Raw genomic sequence first — 17,256 nt, 5'->3', positions numbered from 1 at the left:
AGGTACCAGGATGACATGTTCTGTATTTGGGTAGGTGATACTTCCCAAATACCAGTGTTAACATATCTAAAACCACCACTTTTTTGGAATTCACTTATGCCATAGGGGAGGAGTCCATTAACTTCCTCGATATCTTACTTGTTAAGGATTTTGATAACCTTTGTTACAAAAGCAACATATACAGAAAACCAACATATTCGAATACCTTTCTCCACTTCTCGAGCAATCATCCATATCATCAGAAAAGAGCAGTCGTGAAAGGCCAAATGGTCAGGGCTGCTCGTATGATTTCGGAAGACAGAGAATTTAATTTGGAATGCAATTTATTGGAAACTGTTTCTAAATAGAGGTTATCCCCTTCACTTAATAGTGGCCGTTAAAAATGAGGTTACTCAGAAAAGGGCTAACCGTTTTTTTATTCCGTTATTGGCATGTCAGGCCGTTATTGGCACGTCAGGATACAATGTATACTAGTAACTTGTTGGATGATTTAAGCCCCAGTATGAATGAAGTTAGTGTAAATCAATTGGGGCTACTTGAGCAAAACGCAGTCTATCAGGTTAGCTTCCTTAGTACATATTCACTAGATCATTGTTTTATTAGGGAAGTCTTATACAAAAATTGGGCCATCATTAAAGGAAATGAAACGCTGGTTAAAGCATTGGGGTGCAAACCAAAAATAACTTATAGGAGAGGACAAAATCTTAAATCTATTTTAGAAAAGAAAAATAACCCATGCCACAACAAAATTAAAGGCATGTTTAAATGTGGGTTTTGTCCCCAATGCAAATATATTAAAATAGGTAACCAATGTGATATTAACGGGAAAAGGTATAAGATAAATTTTAAGTTCAATTGTGAAACTAAAGCTGTTACATATGTCGCATTGTGTAATGAATGGAATGCATTTTACATAGGCAAGACGGAAAGGAAATTAAAACAGCGGATTTACAAGCATTGTTATGCCATCGGCAAAAAAGATCCTAATAATGCACTTGCTAGGCATGTCATGGACCACCCTAGTCATAATTTTAAATTTGCTATTTTGCAATGTAGGACACCAGGTATTAGAGGGGGCCCGTGGCAATTGCAATTGGAGCTAGATGAGTTAGTGGCAAATAAGAACAAATGCTCAAACCTTTCCGGGCCTGAATGAAAATGTGTCTATTAAATGTATGCTGAAACTATTGTCACTTAGATGATTATTAAGTTATGTTATTATATCCTATATTCCCTTTGTTATTAATAATGGTCATTCTTGTCTATATTGGTTGCTTTTTTTGGGCCAATAGCATGGACCGAATATGAATATTATTGTGTTGAATTGTTTAGGTTATTTAGTAACGTTTTTATAAAAGATGCTATGACAAGTATAGTTGGTATGTTATTATAACATCCTTATTTACTTATCCTAGTTTTATATGTATGGGTGTTTTTACTTTGATAAGGCACTTTATAGATTTCTAATCAGTGCCTTAACGAACTCTTGTTTTGTCTAGTGGATGTTTAAGTGAACTTGTTGCTTTAAGTTTTTAATTGGGTAATTAATTTGTATTGCCCAATTTAGTATAAAAGAACCTGCTTGCTTTTTGACAACTGTTTTGCCTGATGAAGGCTAGGTACTTCCTAGCCGAAAGCACTCACAATAAACAGTTTGTTTTGTAAAATACTTTTGACTGCTGCCGGCTTCTATTGTTTCCGTTTTGATGTTTTTTACCAGTCTTAAAGTAAACTCTTGATACCACATTAGACATAAAAGAAGAATTTGTTCTCAAAATAACCCTGTTCCTGTGGAAAATAAGGTAGTGTTGACTCAGGATAACAGCTTGCAACACAGATACTGTTCCTGCAGAGGTCAGGGCAACCTTCCATGACCCATTCCTTATATATTTTATCTTTAAAATCACATAGCCTCAGGGAAGGGTGCAAAATATTCTTTTCTGGGCAAGTTTAAATTTATGAACCTTCTTCACATCGTTTAACCTTGGGGTTGGCAAATATAATTTGACAGCATCTAGAGAACACATTTTTCTTCCACTACATGAGTGTTCCAAACATTTCCCCCAACATAAATTTTTTGTTATTCAAATGCAGCTTTGAAAAGTCAGCAAGTTAATTGCTTTGTATTATTTCAGTCTATGCTTCTTTGACTTTTCATTTTTTCCCTGTATTTCTGGTTTCATTTTGTCATTCAGCTCTCTGACTTGGCATTTTTGCGTTTGCCCATACAGCATTCGGACATGCAGTGTGGAGGTAATAAGTTTATAATTGCATGAATTCTTTTGTTATTCATATTTGTAGCTATTTTATAAGAACTTCTAAGTATTTAAGCATCTTTATTTTTTGATATGTAATGTCTTATGCTGTACATATATCTGCTGCAGAAGTTAAAAAGCAAGAAAGCCATCTGCAGTTAGGTTGTACATATAAACATTTTGTCATAGCTCTGTAGCATAGAGGGACAGAGGTCAAAGTATGACCTAGCTACGCAGACTAAAGTAACAGCACAGCTGAGGAGTTGCCAGGGGGTGTTTGAATGTATAATTTTGGCTCATCCCTCCCTAGGTGTGTGTGTGTGTGTATATTCTTAACTCATGACTGGAATGAAAGGGTTTATGTATCTCATTAGGCAGCATATATCAGCTGTGCTGAGAGACATGCATGCATCCCAAGCTGTGCATTGCAGATTAGCCATATGTGAGATGTACATAAAAACATGCATGCATTATTGAGGCATGTCAGGTTGCTGCAAGGATGGATTTGGCATAACGGTTAAAGTCTTTACCTCATAGACACAAAGTGCAGGGATTGATTCTGACCTTGGGTTCTTGGCTAGGCTTAAAATGGTCCTTTAGTTCAGTTAGATTAGTATTCACTTATGTAAGCAAAGAGGAAGTATCCACATGCCATGGCAGTGCCAGCACCAGTGACCTACCAGAATAGGTGCTGCTTAGGCTAATATTCAGTGAAGAATCTGAGACATCCAATGGGGTGATGTGCAGTACAGTAACCAGATGCATCTTTGAAGCAAGATAGAGTGGAAGGGGCTTGATGGTCACCATGCATGATTAAAAAAAACATGTTCTATTTATTTGATGTACATACAAAGAACTTTTCTTAATAGAAAAGTATGGTAAACTATTTTTTTTCTGTCTAAAGTATTGACATAATAAGACAGGATGCCTTATTTTCCTGGTTTATATACAGTGTTATTTTTCTTTGAAATGCAGACGTTGATGAATGCAATACAACAGGAATCTGTGGAAATTTTTCAGTATGTATCAACACAGAAGGAAATTACACATGCACATGTCAACAAGGATTCCAGTCGAAGTCTGGAAAGGATAATTTTACTGATGTAGTTACTTCTGGATGTGTAGGTAAGGGCATTATTGTAATTGTAAAGGTAGACCACTTGTTTAAGGACAAAGCTTTATAATTCTGAAATTTCATGCATCTGCAATAAATGTAATCATCTGATTGCATAATTTATTCTTTCATTCATTCACTTTCTGATAACTTGTTTAATCCAGTTCATGGTTACTCAGGATCTGGAGACATTCTTAGCATAGAGAAGATTCAATGCAGTAAAACAAAATCCTGAATAGGATGTCAGTCAGTTGCAGGTCTTACACACACATGCACAAATAGAGGGCTTCCCAGACTCAAACTAAACTGGAGAACCCAGGTGCTAGGAGGCAATTGCATTAACTGCTGTCCTGGACTTGTACTAGTTAGTTATTTACTCCAGTAATATGAAGCTGTGAAAGAAGTGTACTAGTTAATTATACACTGTGCTAATATCAAGGTGTGTTAGGCTTATAGTATTTAGATATCCACTCTAGCAATATCAAAGTAGCACTGCCGAATGCCTTGGTACTTTGCAGCAAAATCTCTGAACTTGTAGACTTGCTTATCATTTGAAAACATCAGCATTTGTGCAGTAACAGCATCCTGGTTCTAGCACTCCTGGTTTCCATGGTACAATGGCTATCAAGTGTTCACATCAATTGGCAACTGCAGATGATTATATGTATTTATTAATTGTATCTCATCACGTATCTCACCGCATTCTGCATAATACAGACTTGGAAATGGGTCAAGTTGTAGTTGCACTCAGTAAAATTAATTATCATATTAGAACCAATTACAGATCCTCATTTATTACCACTTTAAAACGGGTCTATGTTAAATGTTCGAACATCCAAAATGTCGAACATTACATGGTCGAGACCAAATGTTCAACATTTGGATGTTCAAACATAAAAAAACAAATAAAAAGAAAACACAGAAAAAAACACTAAGTGTAGGCAGGGGGGTGCACCTCCCACACCCCCTACTTAAATATACCAACTCTGAGACCGTACTTCAGTGCAGAAAAGGGACATTCTCCCTATCTGCACCATATGGTGCCGTTGAAAGTCTATCTTCGAGCACTCAAAATTTTGAACGTTTGGTCTCGACCATGTAACGTTCGAAATTTTGAGCGTTCGAAGATTTGACAGGTACACTTTAAAACATGGGGAATAACACAACCAGTTAGAAAAGATAACCACTGATACAAGGAGTGACAAAATATTTTTTAGCCTTCCTTAAATTTCTTTCTTATCTGTAAATTCACCTAAGCAGATATAAAACTGGTAGTCATTTGCTATCAACAGCAAGTATGCCCAGCAGTTTCTGGACTTCATAAATGCCAATACACATAATCAAATTGTTCCCATGTAGCAGATGTGTTGATCATCTGATTCTTTTCCTCAGATGTTTTCCTTGGTTGTAGCTCCCCACTTGTTACCACTCCTTAGTCAAATCTGTTAATCTTATGAGTTTCTACTTTAACATGTCGTTAAGGCTTTCTACATGGCCCACCTCATAAATAAGGGTATTTCATCCAGGAACAAGGAGGTCATAACATCCCTGTACTCCCTTATCAGACACATTATCGAGTACAATGTCCCTTTCAGCATGTACCTTGCCAAGCACAAGCAGCAGCTGGAGAGACCACAGAGGTTCCTGACCAGGAAAATACAGGGTCTCAAACACTTATCCTATACAGCTAGGCTAAAAGTCCTGTCCCACTACTCATTCTCATACAGACTGCACAGAGGTGACCTGTGTCTGGCATACAAGGCCATCTCAGACCCAGCCTTGATGGAGTTGCTTCATATCAGTAAGTCAAACTCCATTCTCGCAACCTGCATGCAAGCCTTTAACCTGGTCTGTGACATTAATATAACTTTTTGGCTGGATAGATTGGTGTCCCAAAGACTCCTCCATCTGTGGAATAGACTCCCTCTCCATGTTAAGCAGACTACCTCTCTAGCCCTCTTTAAGAGGAACCTGGAGGACTGGATGGGAAACAGAAAATACACCCCTGGGATCCCACCTGTGTGCCTGCTGGACAGGGGAAACAGGTGCTGACTTTGAGGGAACATGGGCGAAATTCTTGGCTAGGCTTATAAGGGCCTCTGGGCCAATAGCCTAGTATCATCCTATGAAACTGTGAACCTATGAACATCCCCTACTAACACCTATATAATCAGGAATAATTCCACAGTCAGTTGCATACTATTGACTGATGTTATGGATAATCACAAATAGTACATCTCCCAGAAAACCTTGTATTACAGGTTACTGCCTCCGCCTGTCAGTATTACCCGCTGGTTAGATATATGAAGGCATCTGTTATAGCCCAATATAAGCATAATGTCAAGTTTACTACTAAACCCATATGGTGGAAATATAACAACAACAGACAGTATAAGGAACATTATTTTTTGCTGTTTCTAAAAGTTATCCACTTCATCATTTTAAAATTAATTTAAAAATAAGTCCTTCAAACTTACCATAGGATATATGAAGAAAACTACAAGCTAAGGGTTGCAACTAATTCAAAATACAGCTATAAGTTCTTCAGCTATATTATGAAAATTAGAAGTAAGCAATTGTTTACTGTATGTATCTCTAATGGTGCTTCCTGCTCTGACCCTGGAGACATTTCTAATGTTTTTGTATTCAAATTCTCTTCCAGCTTCACCTTACTACCATCTACTAGAACTATTCTCACTAGTAGCATTTAAGCTATGGGATATTATAATTGAACTAAGAAATAATGACATAGGTGACCTTATGTCACTAGATACACACCAGAGTGGCTTTGTAAAAAGGCAGGTCATGTTTGCTCAGCCTCCCTGAGATTTTAAAATGGTTACTGAGGCCATTCATTTGGCACATACAGCCCATGCTGCTTTCTTCATTGTTGACAAGGCCTTTGTCAGTTTATCCTAAACTGGGATTGTTGACAAACCCACCCAAGTAAACATTAATCCATACATGGTTTGTTGGATTGAGAATTGGCTGTCTGGCAGAACCATTACCATTAAGGTCCGGGCATACCTCTCAAATGTACATATTTTTGCATAATGTCCTGATTTTTGCCTCGTATTTTTGGTTTATTTTCATAAAATTGAGATTTGATGGCAAATTAGTTGCAAATCATTAAAAAATGAAGTTAGAAAATAATGACAGACATTTGAGTTTCATACTTCATACCCTTGAAGAAATTCATGCTATTAGTTTATCAACTTTCTAATTTTGTAAGCACAATATTTAAAAACTGTTCCTATATTTGGGCCTTTCCCCCACTTTTACGTATGGCTTTCTCCAGATTTAACCGTGGTAGCTCAGGATAGCCAAGAGGCTAGGCGCAGCATAAAATATAATTTTGATGCAATAGAAGCTTCATCCAAGCCAGCTGTTACAGCCTCTGTGATCCAGTGGTATACATGGTGTGATGATTGGGGAGAGATGGGCGAAGGCTACCAGCCTACTCAAATAGAATTTAATACATAATTCTATCATTTGTATAAATAAATGTAAAACACAGGCGTGTGTTTTTAGTTGAAAGAAAAACACTGTAAAATGTGAACTTCAAGATTGTTACAACATTGCCCCCTTGCTGTAAAGAAAAACTAAGTCAAGCCTTTCAAATGTGTCTTTTGAAATTGAAATGATTTTATGACATTCTTTGATCTTTAAAGTTGGTTCCAGTCAGGCTTGCTGAAGACATTCTGTCTTTTGTGTTAACTAAGGACTAATTGCTAGAGTGTATATGTGAAATGCCTTTTAGTGTTGTATTTTCCTGTGCAGGTGTTAGCTTGCTAAATAATGCAGTTTCTATTAGCCTGGGAACTCAGAGCAGGTGTCAAGATGATGCAATATCATTACTGGGAAAACCTAAGTGTCAACCTGATGTAATCTGTGGAGGACCCAGAGAGATGTCTGTTAGTGAGGTTTTATAACCTGTCTCAGAGAGAGACTTAAGAGCATTTTGATCTGGATATCCAACTTACCAGCACTCTGCCTTATGCTCACATGTAAATTTCTAGCACTGTGATTTCTTCTAGGAATGGTTAAAGCTAGTAAAGATTAATCAGGTATTTTTCTTTGAAATCAAACCTGTCCTACTGTATTATTTTAAGTTTCTGTGTGATCTCTGAACTCTTAGATATCTCTGTGGTGTAGTAGTTTTGTCTTGTGTTTTATTATTTACTATTAAATATTTTTAAAACCTTCTACCTGTGGCTTGTTTATGTAGAGATAAATTATGCTTTAGAGTACATTATATATTTATAGAGTTTACTGTCTAAGCCCTTCCAATAAGTCTTAGACTGAATAGTCACATTACCATTGGATATTAATATTGCACAGTAATAATTGGACACCCTTTAAGGGCCTTTTAGTAGCTGATATTATTAACTGGGTGGTGGCAGTAATTACTACTGTATAGTCTGGGTAAAGGGGCACAGTTGGAGAATCTGTGTCAGCCTTTTCCAGGAGTGTCTGTGAAGTTGTATAAATACTTATCTCAAAGTATGAGTGTGTTGTGTCAGCTACTTGGCAGGGACATTAAGCACTGGTTGGACAGAGGGTACTGGAGGTTTATCTTGCCCAGTTAGGCTGAGACCTGGACCCTATATCTGTGCCAGTGGAGAGTCTTATTGGGGACTTGGTGAGCAAGGGAGTAACCAGCCCCGACTGACTGTGATCTCTGTGTGCACTTAAGGGAAATTGTACTTTACTGTGTGTATTAGTTATCCTTTCCTCTTCTAGGAGACGGCCTGTCTGGTGTTAGTGATGAGGATTGAGGCTCCTTGATTGCTGGGCCAGGGCATGGTTGTCACAACTGTTTGGCAGTAGTGGGATGTACTTCACATACTAATTGGCTTGTAGTGGTGTGGGTAGAGCAAATTCCTGTAGCTTATGTACAGTGATCTCTAAAAGTGTTTTGTACTCTAAAACAGTCACGCAGTGTGTACTCAGAGTTCAGATCACAATTGTTTTATTTCTTTTGTTAGCTTAGTGTTAGGGTGAGCAGGCAGCATGTCAGCAGAAGAGTATGGAAAGCTGACAAGGAGCCAGCTGCTGGAGATGTGCCAGGCTCGGGGACTAGTGCATGGAAACCTAAAGCTAAAGCACACCTGATTGCAGCCTTGGTTACAGCTGCATCAGAAAACAGCAGCCTGAGGACAATCAGACTGACAGTGGAGATACAATATCCTGGGAGAATGGACAGCTCAACCTTTCTGCAGTGGACTTAAGAATCCAGCTGGAGCTAAAGAGAGTTGAGTTGGAGGCCAGGCGTATGGAACTAGAAGCAGCTGAAAAAATGAGGAGCCTAGAAGCTGAAGAACAGGAACATCAGAAAAGGCATGAGAGGGAAATGCTGACTCTTCACCAGAGTCATGAAGGTAATGGAGAAGGAAGTAACTGGACCCCAGAAGCACAAAATGTCAGTACATTTTTTTCACAGTTTAAAGAGGGGGATAATTTTCATAGCTTCATTCATATGTTTGAGCGGGTATGTAAACAGTATGAAGTTGACCAAGGGCTCTGAGTATGGTTCCTGACCCCCTTACTACATGGTAAAGATGTACCTTCTTTAGCAAAAATGCATGACACTGATTTGATTATACTGCTGAAAAAGACATTTGTTAGAATGTTTTAAGCTAACAACTGAAATGTATAGGAAAAAGTTTTGTGAGCATAGACGCAAGGCAGATGAAAATGTATGTTAATATGTTGAACTGAGCACTTATTTTCATAGCTGGGTGAGTGGATGTCAGGTCACCACTTTTGAAGGGCTGGCAGACCTTTTGGTAAGGGAACAAGCCCTTAGCACTTTGCCTGAGGACATGAGGATCTGGTTAGCTGATAAACAGTGTGCTACTTCAGAGGAGTTGGGGAAGAAGGGAGACCTATACCTAGCAAGCAGGGCAGCCCTGCACAGGAAGAGGACCCCCAATACTGCTCATGGGTCTAAAGGAATCCATGATGGGCAGCACAGACTGCCCCAACAGAATCTGCCAGTAGCAGGGGAAGCCACTAGTCCAGGTACACGTCCAGGAGCTAGGGTTAAATGTTTTGAATGCAACCAGTGGGACCATGTGGCATACAGATGTCCATGGAGGCAAGGTGGGGAACCAAAGGTGAGGGAGCCAGTAAGTGGTAAAGACAAAATGCCAACAGTGGGTTGTCTTGAGATAACAGGGGTATGGAACTACCATCCTGCAGATGTCCTGAGAGGGAAAGATTTGGATGAGGCAGTAACATGTACTTATGCAGTTACATGCAGTGAGGCTAGGAGACAAGCATGTGGGTCTGGTAGCCTGGGGGAGACCATGACAGACTGCATACTTGCAGCCAGGACTGCTGAGGTGGTTACTTCAGGGAATGAGCTGCACTGTAGCAATGAGACTGAATGTGAGCCACAGCTGCTTGTGGGTATTGATGTTCCCTTGGACAGGGTAACTGCAAAGGAAGAGGTGTGTAGTAGTACCCAGGCTGACAGTGAGGCACCACTGTCAGAGGATGCCAGACTTCCTCTGGAAGGGGAGCTGGGAAGGGTTACAAGGAGAGACTTGAGACAGGCTCAGCTCTCAGACCCTACATTGCAAGGCCTGAGGCAGGTAGCTAGGAACAAAGGGTTACTGCACAGAGTCTGGACCCCTGAGGGAGGGCTAGAAGGTGAGACAGTACAGCAGTTGGTAGTGCCTAGAGCTTACCATCTGGCGCTTCCAACCATAGCCCATGATAGTCCATTTGCAAGTCATATGGGCATAAAACGTACAAAGAGACGTGTTATGTAAAACTTCTATTAGCCTGGAATTTCCAGAGATGTAACAGGGTACTGCACGACCTGTGAGCAGTGCCAAAAGGTAGGCAAGGCAGGAGACAAGGTGAGAGCTCCTTTGATGCCTTTGCCTGTGATTGAGGAGCCATTGCAGAGGGTAGCTGTGGATATTGTGGGTCCTCTGAGTACCTCACGTTCCACAGGGAAAAAGTATATCCTAGTGGTAGTGGATTATGCTACACGATACCCTGAGACAGTGGCTTTGTCCTCCACTGAGGCAGAGAAGGTGGCAAATGGTTTGCTAGAGATTTTCAGCAGGGTAGGTTTCCCAAAGGAAATACTGTCTGACAGAGGTTCCAATTTTATATTAGACCTGCTGGCTTGTCTGTGGAAGTCCTGTGGGGTGAAGCACATGAAGACAACCCCCTACCATCCCCAGACTAATGGTCTTGTTGAGAGGTTAAACTCTACAATCAAGTCCATGCTATGGGCATTTGCAGATCAGTTTGAGGGAGTGAGACAAATACTTGCCCCATCTGTTTGCTTACAGAGAGGTTCCCCAGGAATCCACAGGTTTTTTACCCTTTGAGTTGCTGTATGGGCATAGGGTGAGGGGACCTCTAGATTTAATTTGACATGAGTGGGAAGGTGAGAGTCTTTTGTGGCATATGTCCTGAACCTCAGGACAAGACTCAGGGAACCCTCAGGGAACCCATGGGCCTGGCCCAGGAGAACCTGGCAGAAGGCCAACAGAAAAAGGTGTGGTATGACAGGAATGCTCAAGCTAGAGTATGCTGTAGGGCAGCAGGTGATGGTTCGCATTCCTGTCAGACACAACAAGTTGCAGGCAGCTTGTGAGGGACCCTACTAGGTGGTAAGAAAGGTAAGTGATAACTACATGGTGGAAGTGCTAGGCAGATGGCAGGGGCACAAATTGTACCACGCTAACATGATGAAACCTTACCATGATAGGGAGGCCCTTGTGCTGAGCATTTGCAGTGGACATGAATCAATTGTCTGAAGATTGATTTTTGGCCATACCATAAAGGGTTCGATTCCAGATTTATGTCACATTACTTCTTACTGTGGCATGTAAAAATCTACTGCTAATCATTAGCGGACCGGAGTTCCACTGTGGCGACCGCTAACCGGGAAAAGCCGAAAGACACAACAACAACTTCTTACTGTGATGTGCTTCTATGGTATGTTTCATGTCACATATCTAATCCAGTCGCAATCTTTAATTAACAGCTTTTGAATAATGTTGCAAACAGCATTTGCAAACACATCCATGACCATAAGTAAGATGATTTAGTAAACTACATTTATTCTACTTATGCCTTTATCAGGTTTGCCTGTACTGCAGCTTCTTGATCCCCAGAGCCATGAGTTATTGATACAAAGCATGACAGATGACTACTGAGGACATGCCATAAAGATGTGTATTAAAGAAATATAACACCCCCTTTCATACGTGCCTGTCCATCTGTCTCTATCTTCACCCTTTCTCTCTCCCCACTTTGTACTGTTGACTATTCATTATTCTTATGGATTTAAATGTCATCTTATGACATTTTCAAACTATCATGACTTTGTTGAAGAATAATACCTACATCTTCCACTGGCTGAATAGATTGTCATTGTTCCTTCAAAGGTGTGATTTTGAAATGTGTGAAGTATGATTTCATTTGTGGTGTGCAGAGAAATGCTCAAGTCTATAATCTTAATTTTTCATCATTACAACTGTCCACATCCATTAGGTGAAACCCTTACTGGCTGTTTTTATAAGTGACTTTGCTGGGAGTGTGTCCTCAGCATTTGCATGAGATCTGGCATTGAACAAGTGTAGTATGTGATGTTAAAATACATTCCAAGTGTTATTACAAAACGAGGTGAGTTTTTCCCTTCCATTGTATGCTATATGATTTCCCTTGAAGCATGTCTGATATGCAATAACTGAAAAATTATATCAGGAGGCATTAATAACACAATCTGGGCAATTAACGTATTTAGGACAGTCATTCCTATGTATGATTAAAGTTATGATTAAAATTAATTGTGATCACATTCTGACACCCTTTGTAAAATGATCTGCACTCTGGACTTGAGCCCTGATTCAGCTCTGCTTTTTCATTTATCTCATTGAGCTGACAACTTCTGCCACAGAGAAAGCCAGATTTACAGGTGGATTTTCTCCTCGCGATACTGTCCAGAGTCCTGGTGGCCATGCATCACTGCTAAGCTTGTTTGTGCTACAGAAGGCTAACCCAATTAAACTTACATCTTTCAACATTTGCTCTCTGCCTAATGTCACCATACCTCTCAACTATCCAGATTTTCACAGAATGCCCAGATTTTTGCTTCATATTCTTTAGTCTATTTCTCACAAAATTGTGGTTTTCTGGCAAATCACTGGCAAATCATGAGGATTGAATTCAGAAAATAATGGCAGACATTTGGATTTCAGCTGTCATATCCCTCAGGAAATTCATGCTAATGCAACACCTGTTAGTCTATCGACTTTCTAAGTTTGTAAGAGCAATATTTAAAAAGTGTCCCTATTTTTTGGCCTTTGTTTCTCCATTATTTGTGGATTTCTCCAGATTCCTTGCTCTAACAGGTCAAAAGGTATGAATGTCAAACAAACAGGGAAGGCAAGCACAACAATTCATTTCTGAATTGAGCTTTGGCCTTAACATGGAAAGGTAAAGTACACCATGCAAAGTGTATGTCTGCAACATGTTAAGATAAAAACAAAAAATTATGCAGTTACATGCAGTGAGGCTAGGAGACAAGCATGTGGGTCTGGGAGCCTGGGGGAGACCATGACAGACTGCATACTTGCAGCCAGGACTGCTGAGGTGGTTACTTCAGGGAATGAGCTACACTGTAGCAATGAGACTGAATGTGAGCCACAGCTGCTTTTGGGTACTGATGTTCCCTTGGACAGGGTAACTGCAAAGGAAGAGGTGTGTAGTAGTACTCAGGCTGACAGTGAGGCACCACTGTCAGAGGATGCCAGACTTCCTCTGGAAGGGAAGCTGGGAAGGGTTACAAGGAGAGACTTGAGACAGGCTCAGCTCTCAGACCCTACATTGCAAGGCCTGAGGCAGGTAGCTAGGAACAAATGGTTACTGCACAGAGAGTGGACCCCTGAGGGAGGGATAGAAGGTGAGACAGTACAGCAGTTGGTAGTGCCTAGAGCTTACCATCTGGCGCTTCCAACCATAGCCCATGATAGTCCATTTGCAAGTCATATGGGCATAAAACGTACAAAGAGACGTGTTATGTAAAACTTCTATTAGCCTGGAATTTCCAGAGATGTAACAGGGTACTGCACGACCTGTGAGCAGTGCCAAAAGGTAGGCAAGGCAGGAGACAAGGTGAGAGCTCCTTTGATGCCTTTGCCTGTGATTGAGGAGCCATTGCAGAGGGTAGCTGTGGATATTGTGGGTCCTCTGAGTACCCCAAGTTCCACAGGGGAAAAGTATATCCTAGTGGTACTGGATTAAGCTACACGATACCCTGAGGCAGTGGCTTTGTCCTCCATTGAGGCAGAGAAGGTGGCAAATGCTTTGCTAGAGATTTTCAGCAGGGTAGGTTTCCCAAAGGAAATACTGTCTGACAGAGGTGCCAATTTTATATTAGACCTGCTGGCTTCTATGTGGAAGTCCTGTTGGGTGAAGCACATGAAGACACCCCCCTACCATCCCCAGACTAATGGTCTTGTTGAGAGGTTAAACTCTACAATCAAGTCCATGCTATGGGCATTTGCAGATCAGTTTGAGGGAGTGAGACAAATACTTGCCCCATCTGTTTGCTTACAGAGAGGTTCCCCAGGAATCCACAGGTTTTTTACCCTTTGAGTTGCTGTATGGGCATAGGGTGAGGGGACCTCTAGATTTAAGTTGACATGAGTGGGAAGGTGAGAGTCTTTTGTGGCATATGTCCTGAACCTCAGGACAAGACTCAGGGAACCCTCAGGGAACCCATGGGCCTGGCCCAGGAGAACCTGGCAGAAGGCCAACAGAAAAAGGTGTGGTATGACAGGAATGCTCAAGCTAGAGTATGCTGTAGGGCAGCAGGTGATGGTTCGCATTCCTGTCAGACACAACAAGTTGCAGGCAGCTTGTGAGGGACCCTACCAGGTGGTAAGAAAGGTAAGTGATAACTACATGGTGGAAGTGCTAGGCAGATGGCAGGGGCACAAATTGTACCACGCTAACATGATGAAACCTTACCATGATAGGGAGGCCCTTGTGCTGAGCATTTGCAGTGGACATGAATCAATTGTCTGAAGATTGATTTTTGGCCATACCATAAAGGGTTCGATTCCAGATTTATGTCACATTACTTCTTACTGTGGCATGTAAAAATCTACTGCTAATCATTAGTGGACCGGAGTTCCACTGTGGCGACCCCTAACCGGAAAAGCCGAAAGACACAACAACAACTTCTTACTGTGGGGTTGTACTTCTGTGGTATGCTTCATGTCACATATCTAATCCAGTCGCAATCTTTAATTAACAGCTTTTGAATAATGTTGCAAAAAGCATTTGCAAACACATCCATGACCATAAGTAAGATGATTTAGTAAACTACATTTATTCTACTTATGCCTTTATCAGGTTTGCCTGTCCTGCAGCTTCTTGATCCCCAGAGCCATGAGTTATTGATACAAAGCATGACAGATGACTACTGAGGACATGCCATAAAGATGTGTATTAAAGAACCATAACACCCCCTTTCATACGTGCCTGTCCATTTGTCTCTATCTTCACCCCTTCTCTCTCCCCACTTTGTACTGTTGACTATTCATTATTCTTATGGATTTAAATGTCATCTTATGACATTTTCAAACTATCATGACTTTGTTGAAGAATAATACATACATCTTCCACTGGCTGAATAGATTGTCATTGTTCCTTCAAAGGTGTGATTTTGAAATGTGTGAAGTATGATTTCATTTGTGGTGAGCAGAGAAATGCTCGTCTATAATCTTAATTTTTCATCTTTACAACTGTCCACATCCATCATTAGGTGAAACCCTTACTGGCTGCTTTTATAAGTGACTTTACTGGGAATGTGTCCTCAGCATTTGCATGAGATCTGGCATTGAACAAGTGTAGTATGTGATGTTAAGACATTCCAAGTGTTATTACAAAATGAGGTGAGTTTCTTCCACTGTATGCTATATGATTTCCCTTGAAGCATCTGATATGCAATAACTGAAAATTATATCAGGAGGCATTACTAACACAATCTGGGCAATTAACGTATTTAGGACAGTCATTCCTATGTATGTTTAAAGTTATGATTAAAATTAATAATGATGATCACATTCTGACACCCTTTGTAAAATGATCTGCACTCTGGACGTGAGCCCTGATTCAGCTCTGCTTTTTCATTTAGCTCATTGAGCTGACAACTTCTGCCACAGAGAAACCCAGATTTACAGGTGGATTTTCTCCTCTACCGGTACTGTCCAGAGTCCTGCTGGCTATGCATCACTGCTAAGCTTGTTTGTGCTACAGAAGGCTAACCCAGTTAAAGTTGCTTCTTTCAACATTTCCTCTCTGCCTAATGTCACCATACCTCTCAACTATCCAGATTTTCACAGAATGCCCAGATTTTTGCTTCATATTCTTTAGTCTGTTTCTCACAAAATTGTGGTTTTCTGGCAAATCAATGGCAAATCAGGAGGACTGAATTCAGAAAATAATGGCAGACATTTGGATTTCAGCTGTCATATCCCTCAGAAAATTCATTCTAATGCAAAATCTGTTAGTCTATCGACTTTATAAGTTTTTAAGAGCAATATTTAAAAAGTGTCCCTATTTTTTTGGCCTTTGTTTCTCCATTATTTGTAGATTTCTCCGGATTCCTTGCTCTAACAGGTCAAAAGGTATGAATGTCAAACAAACAGGGAAGGCAAGCACAACAATTAATTTCTGAATTAAGCTTTGGCCTTAACATGGAAAGGTAAAGTACACCATGCAAAGTGTATGTCTGCAACATGTTAAGATAAAACAGATCTGTTCTAAATATAAGCAGAATCACAAACTTCCATAGTCTAGCTTAATCATTATATTGAATTAATTGTATTCAGTCTTGTGATTAAGTAACTTAAATGTGAGAAAGTTATTTAAGTTGATCAAATAAAGCAAAAGCTGTGTTACCTATTTAATTTAATTTATTTTTTACACATTTAAGAATTCTTTTAATCAGATTTCAACAGAGCATCATTCAGTCTGCGAGCACAGATACATTTCACAGGGTCCTTTATGCGAGTGCTAGCATGTATGTATGAGTTAAACTATAGGCATTAAGAATAATAAGCATAACTTCATTTGATGTCATTTCAGGATGTTCATGAAGTTTCCCTTGTTTAAAATAATGCTAAGAGGTGGCAAATCTCTCTTCAAAATATTTCATTTTAAGGAGAGACAGAAACCCACATGATACCAAAAAAAAGATATTTAAAATGTGAACATATAATATAAATTTCACTTGGCAACTTAAAAAAATCCAAAGTCATAAACTTTATTTAATTGATGCAGATCACTATCAATGCATATTTTGCACTGATCATAAGTATCACACTTTTTCAAGGAATCACACATTTATAACACATTGATGGACTCAAAACATGACAGGTTACAACTTAAAAGAACAATATCATCTTTAAAACTTAATTGCACAAGAATAATGGTTTGTGTTTCAAAACTGATAATGAAAGCCTCTCACTGGGACTAGGGCTGACATAATTATTAAGTAAAAGTTGTCACACTGTTTCCAAATATAGTGTCTCGTACATTAAGAACTGTGCATTTCCCAAGAAACTTGAAGTAATTATTGTTAACAATTAAATGAATATGTATGAACAATACACTGTTATTATTGCTACCTTTCTTACTATCATTACTGTAACTTTGTTCCCCATATTTGAGTTTTTTTGTCTGTTTTCCAGTTTAAGGCTCCTGCAAAAACATTTGTCTGAAATATACTAGCATTTTGGTACTTTAATTGCGTAAACAAATAAATCAAAGTAATGTACTATCATAGGGTGATCAACTTCATTTCTTTTGTTTAAAACATTTTGGGTAGACATGTCACATTTCTGG

General features: G+C 39.7%; 1 protein-coding gene across 1 annotated transcript in view; it reads left to right on the top strand.

Annotated features, from left to right (window-relative positions):
- The window catches only part of LOC122810769 (adhesion G protein-coupled receptor E2-like), a 151,839-nt gene that overhangs the window by 23,576 nt on the left and 111,007 nt on the right, over nt 1-17,256 (top strand). Inside the window, exons 2-3 of the mRNA XM_044082330.1 lie at nt 2,196-2,253; nt 3,231-3,380. Of these exons, the coding sequence (XP_043938265.1) occupies nt 2,196-2,253; nt 3,231-3,380 (208 nt within the window). The remainder of the gene's footprint in view (nt 1-2,195; nt 2,254-3,230; nt 3,381-17,256) is intronic.

This window comes from Protopterus annectens, chromosome 9.part0, assembly GCF_019279795.1.
Source record: "Protopterus annectens isolate FY-2018-M chromosome 9.part0, PAN1.0, whole genome shotgun sequence".
Lineage (NCBI taxonomy): Eukaryota > Metazoa > Chordata > Ceratodontiformes > Protopteridae > Protopterus > Protopterus annectens.
This window is presented reverse-complemented; position numbering and strand designations above follow the sequence as displayed.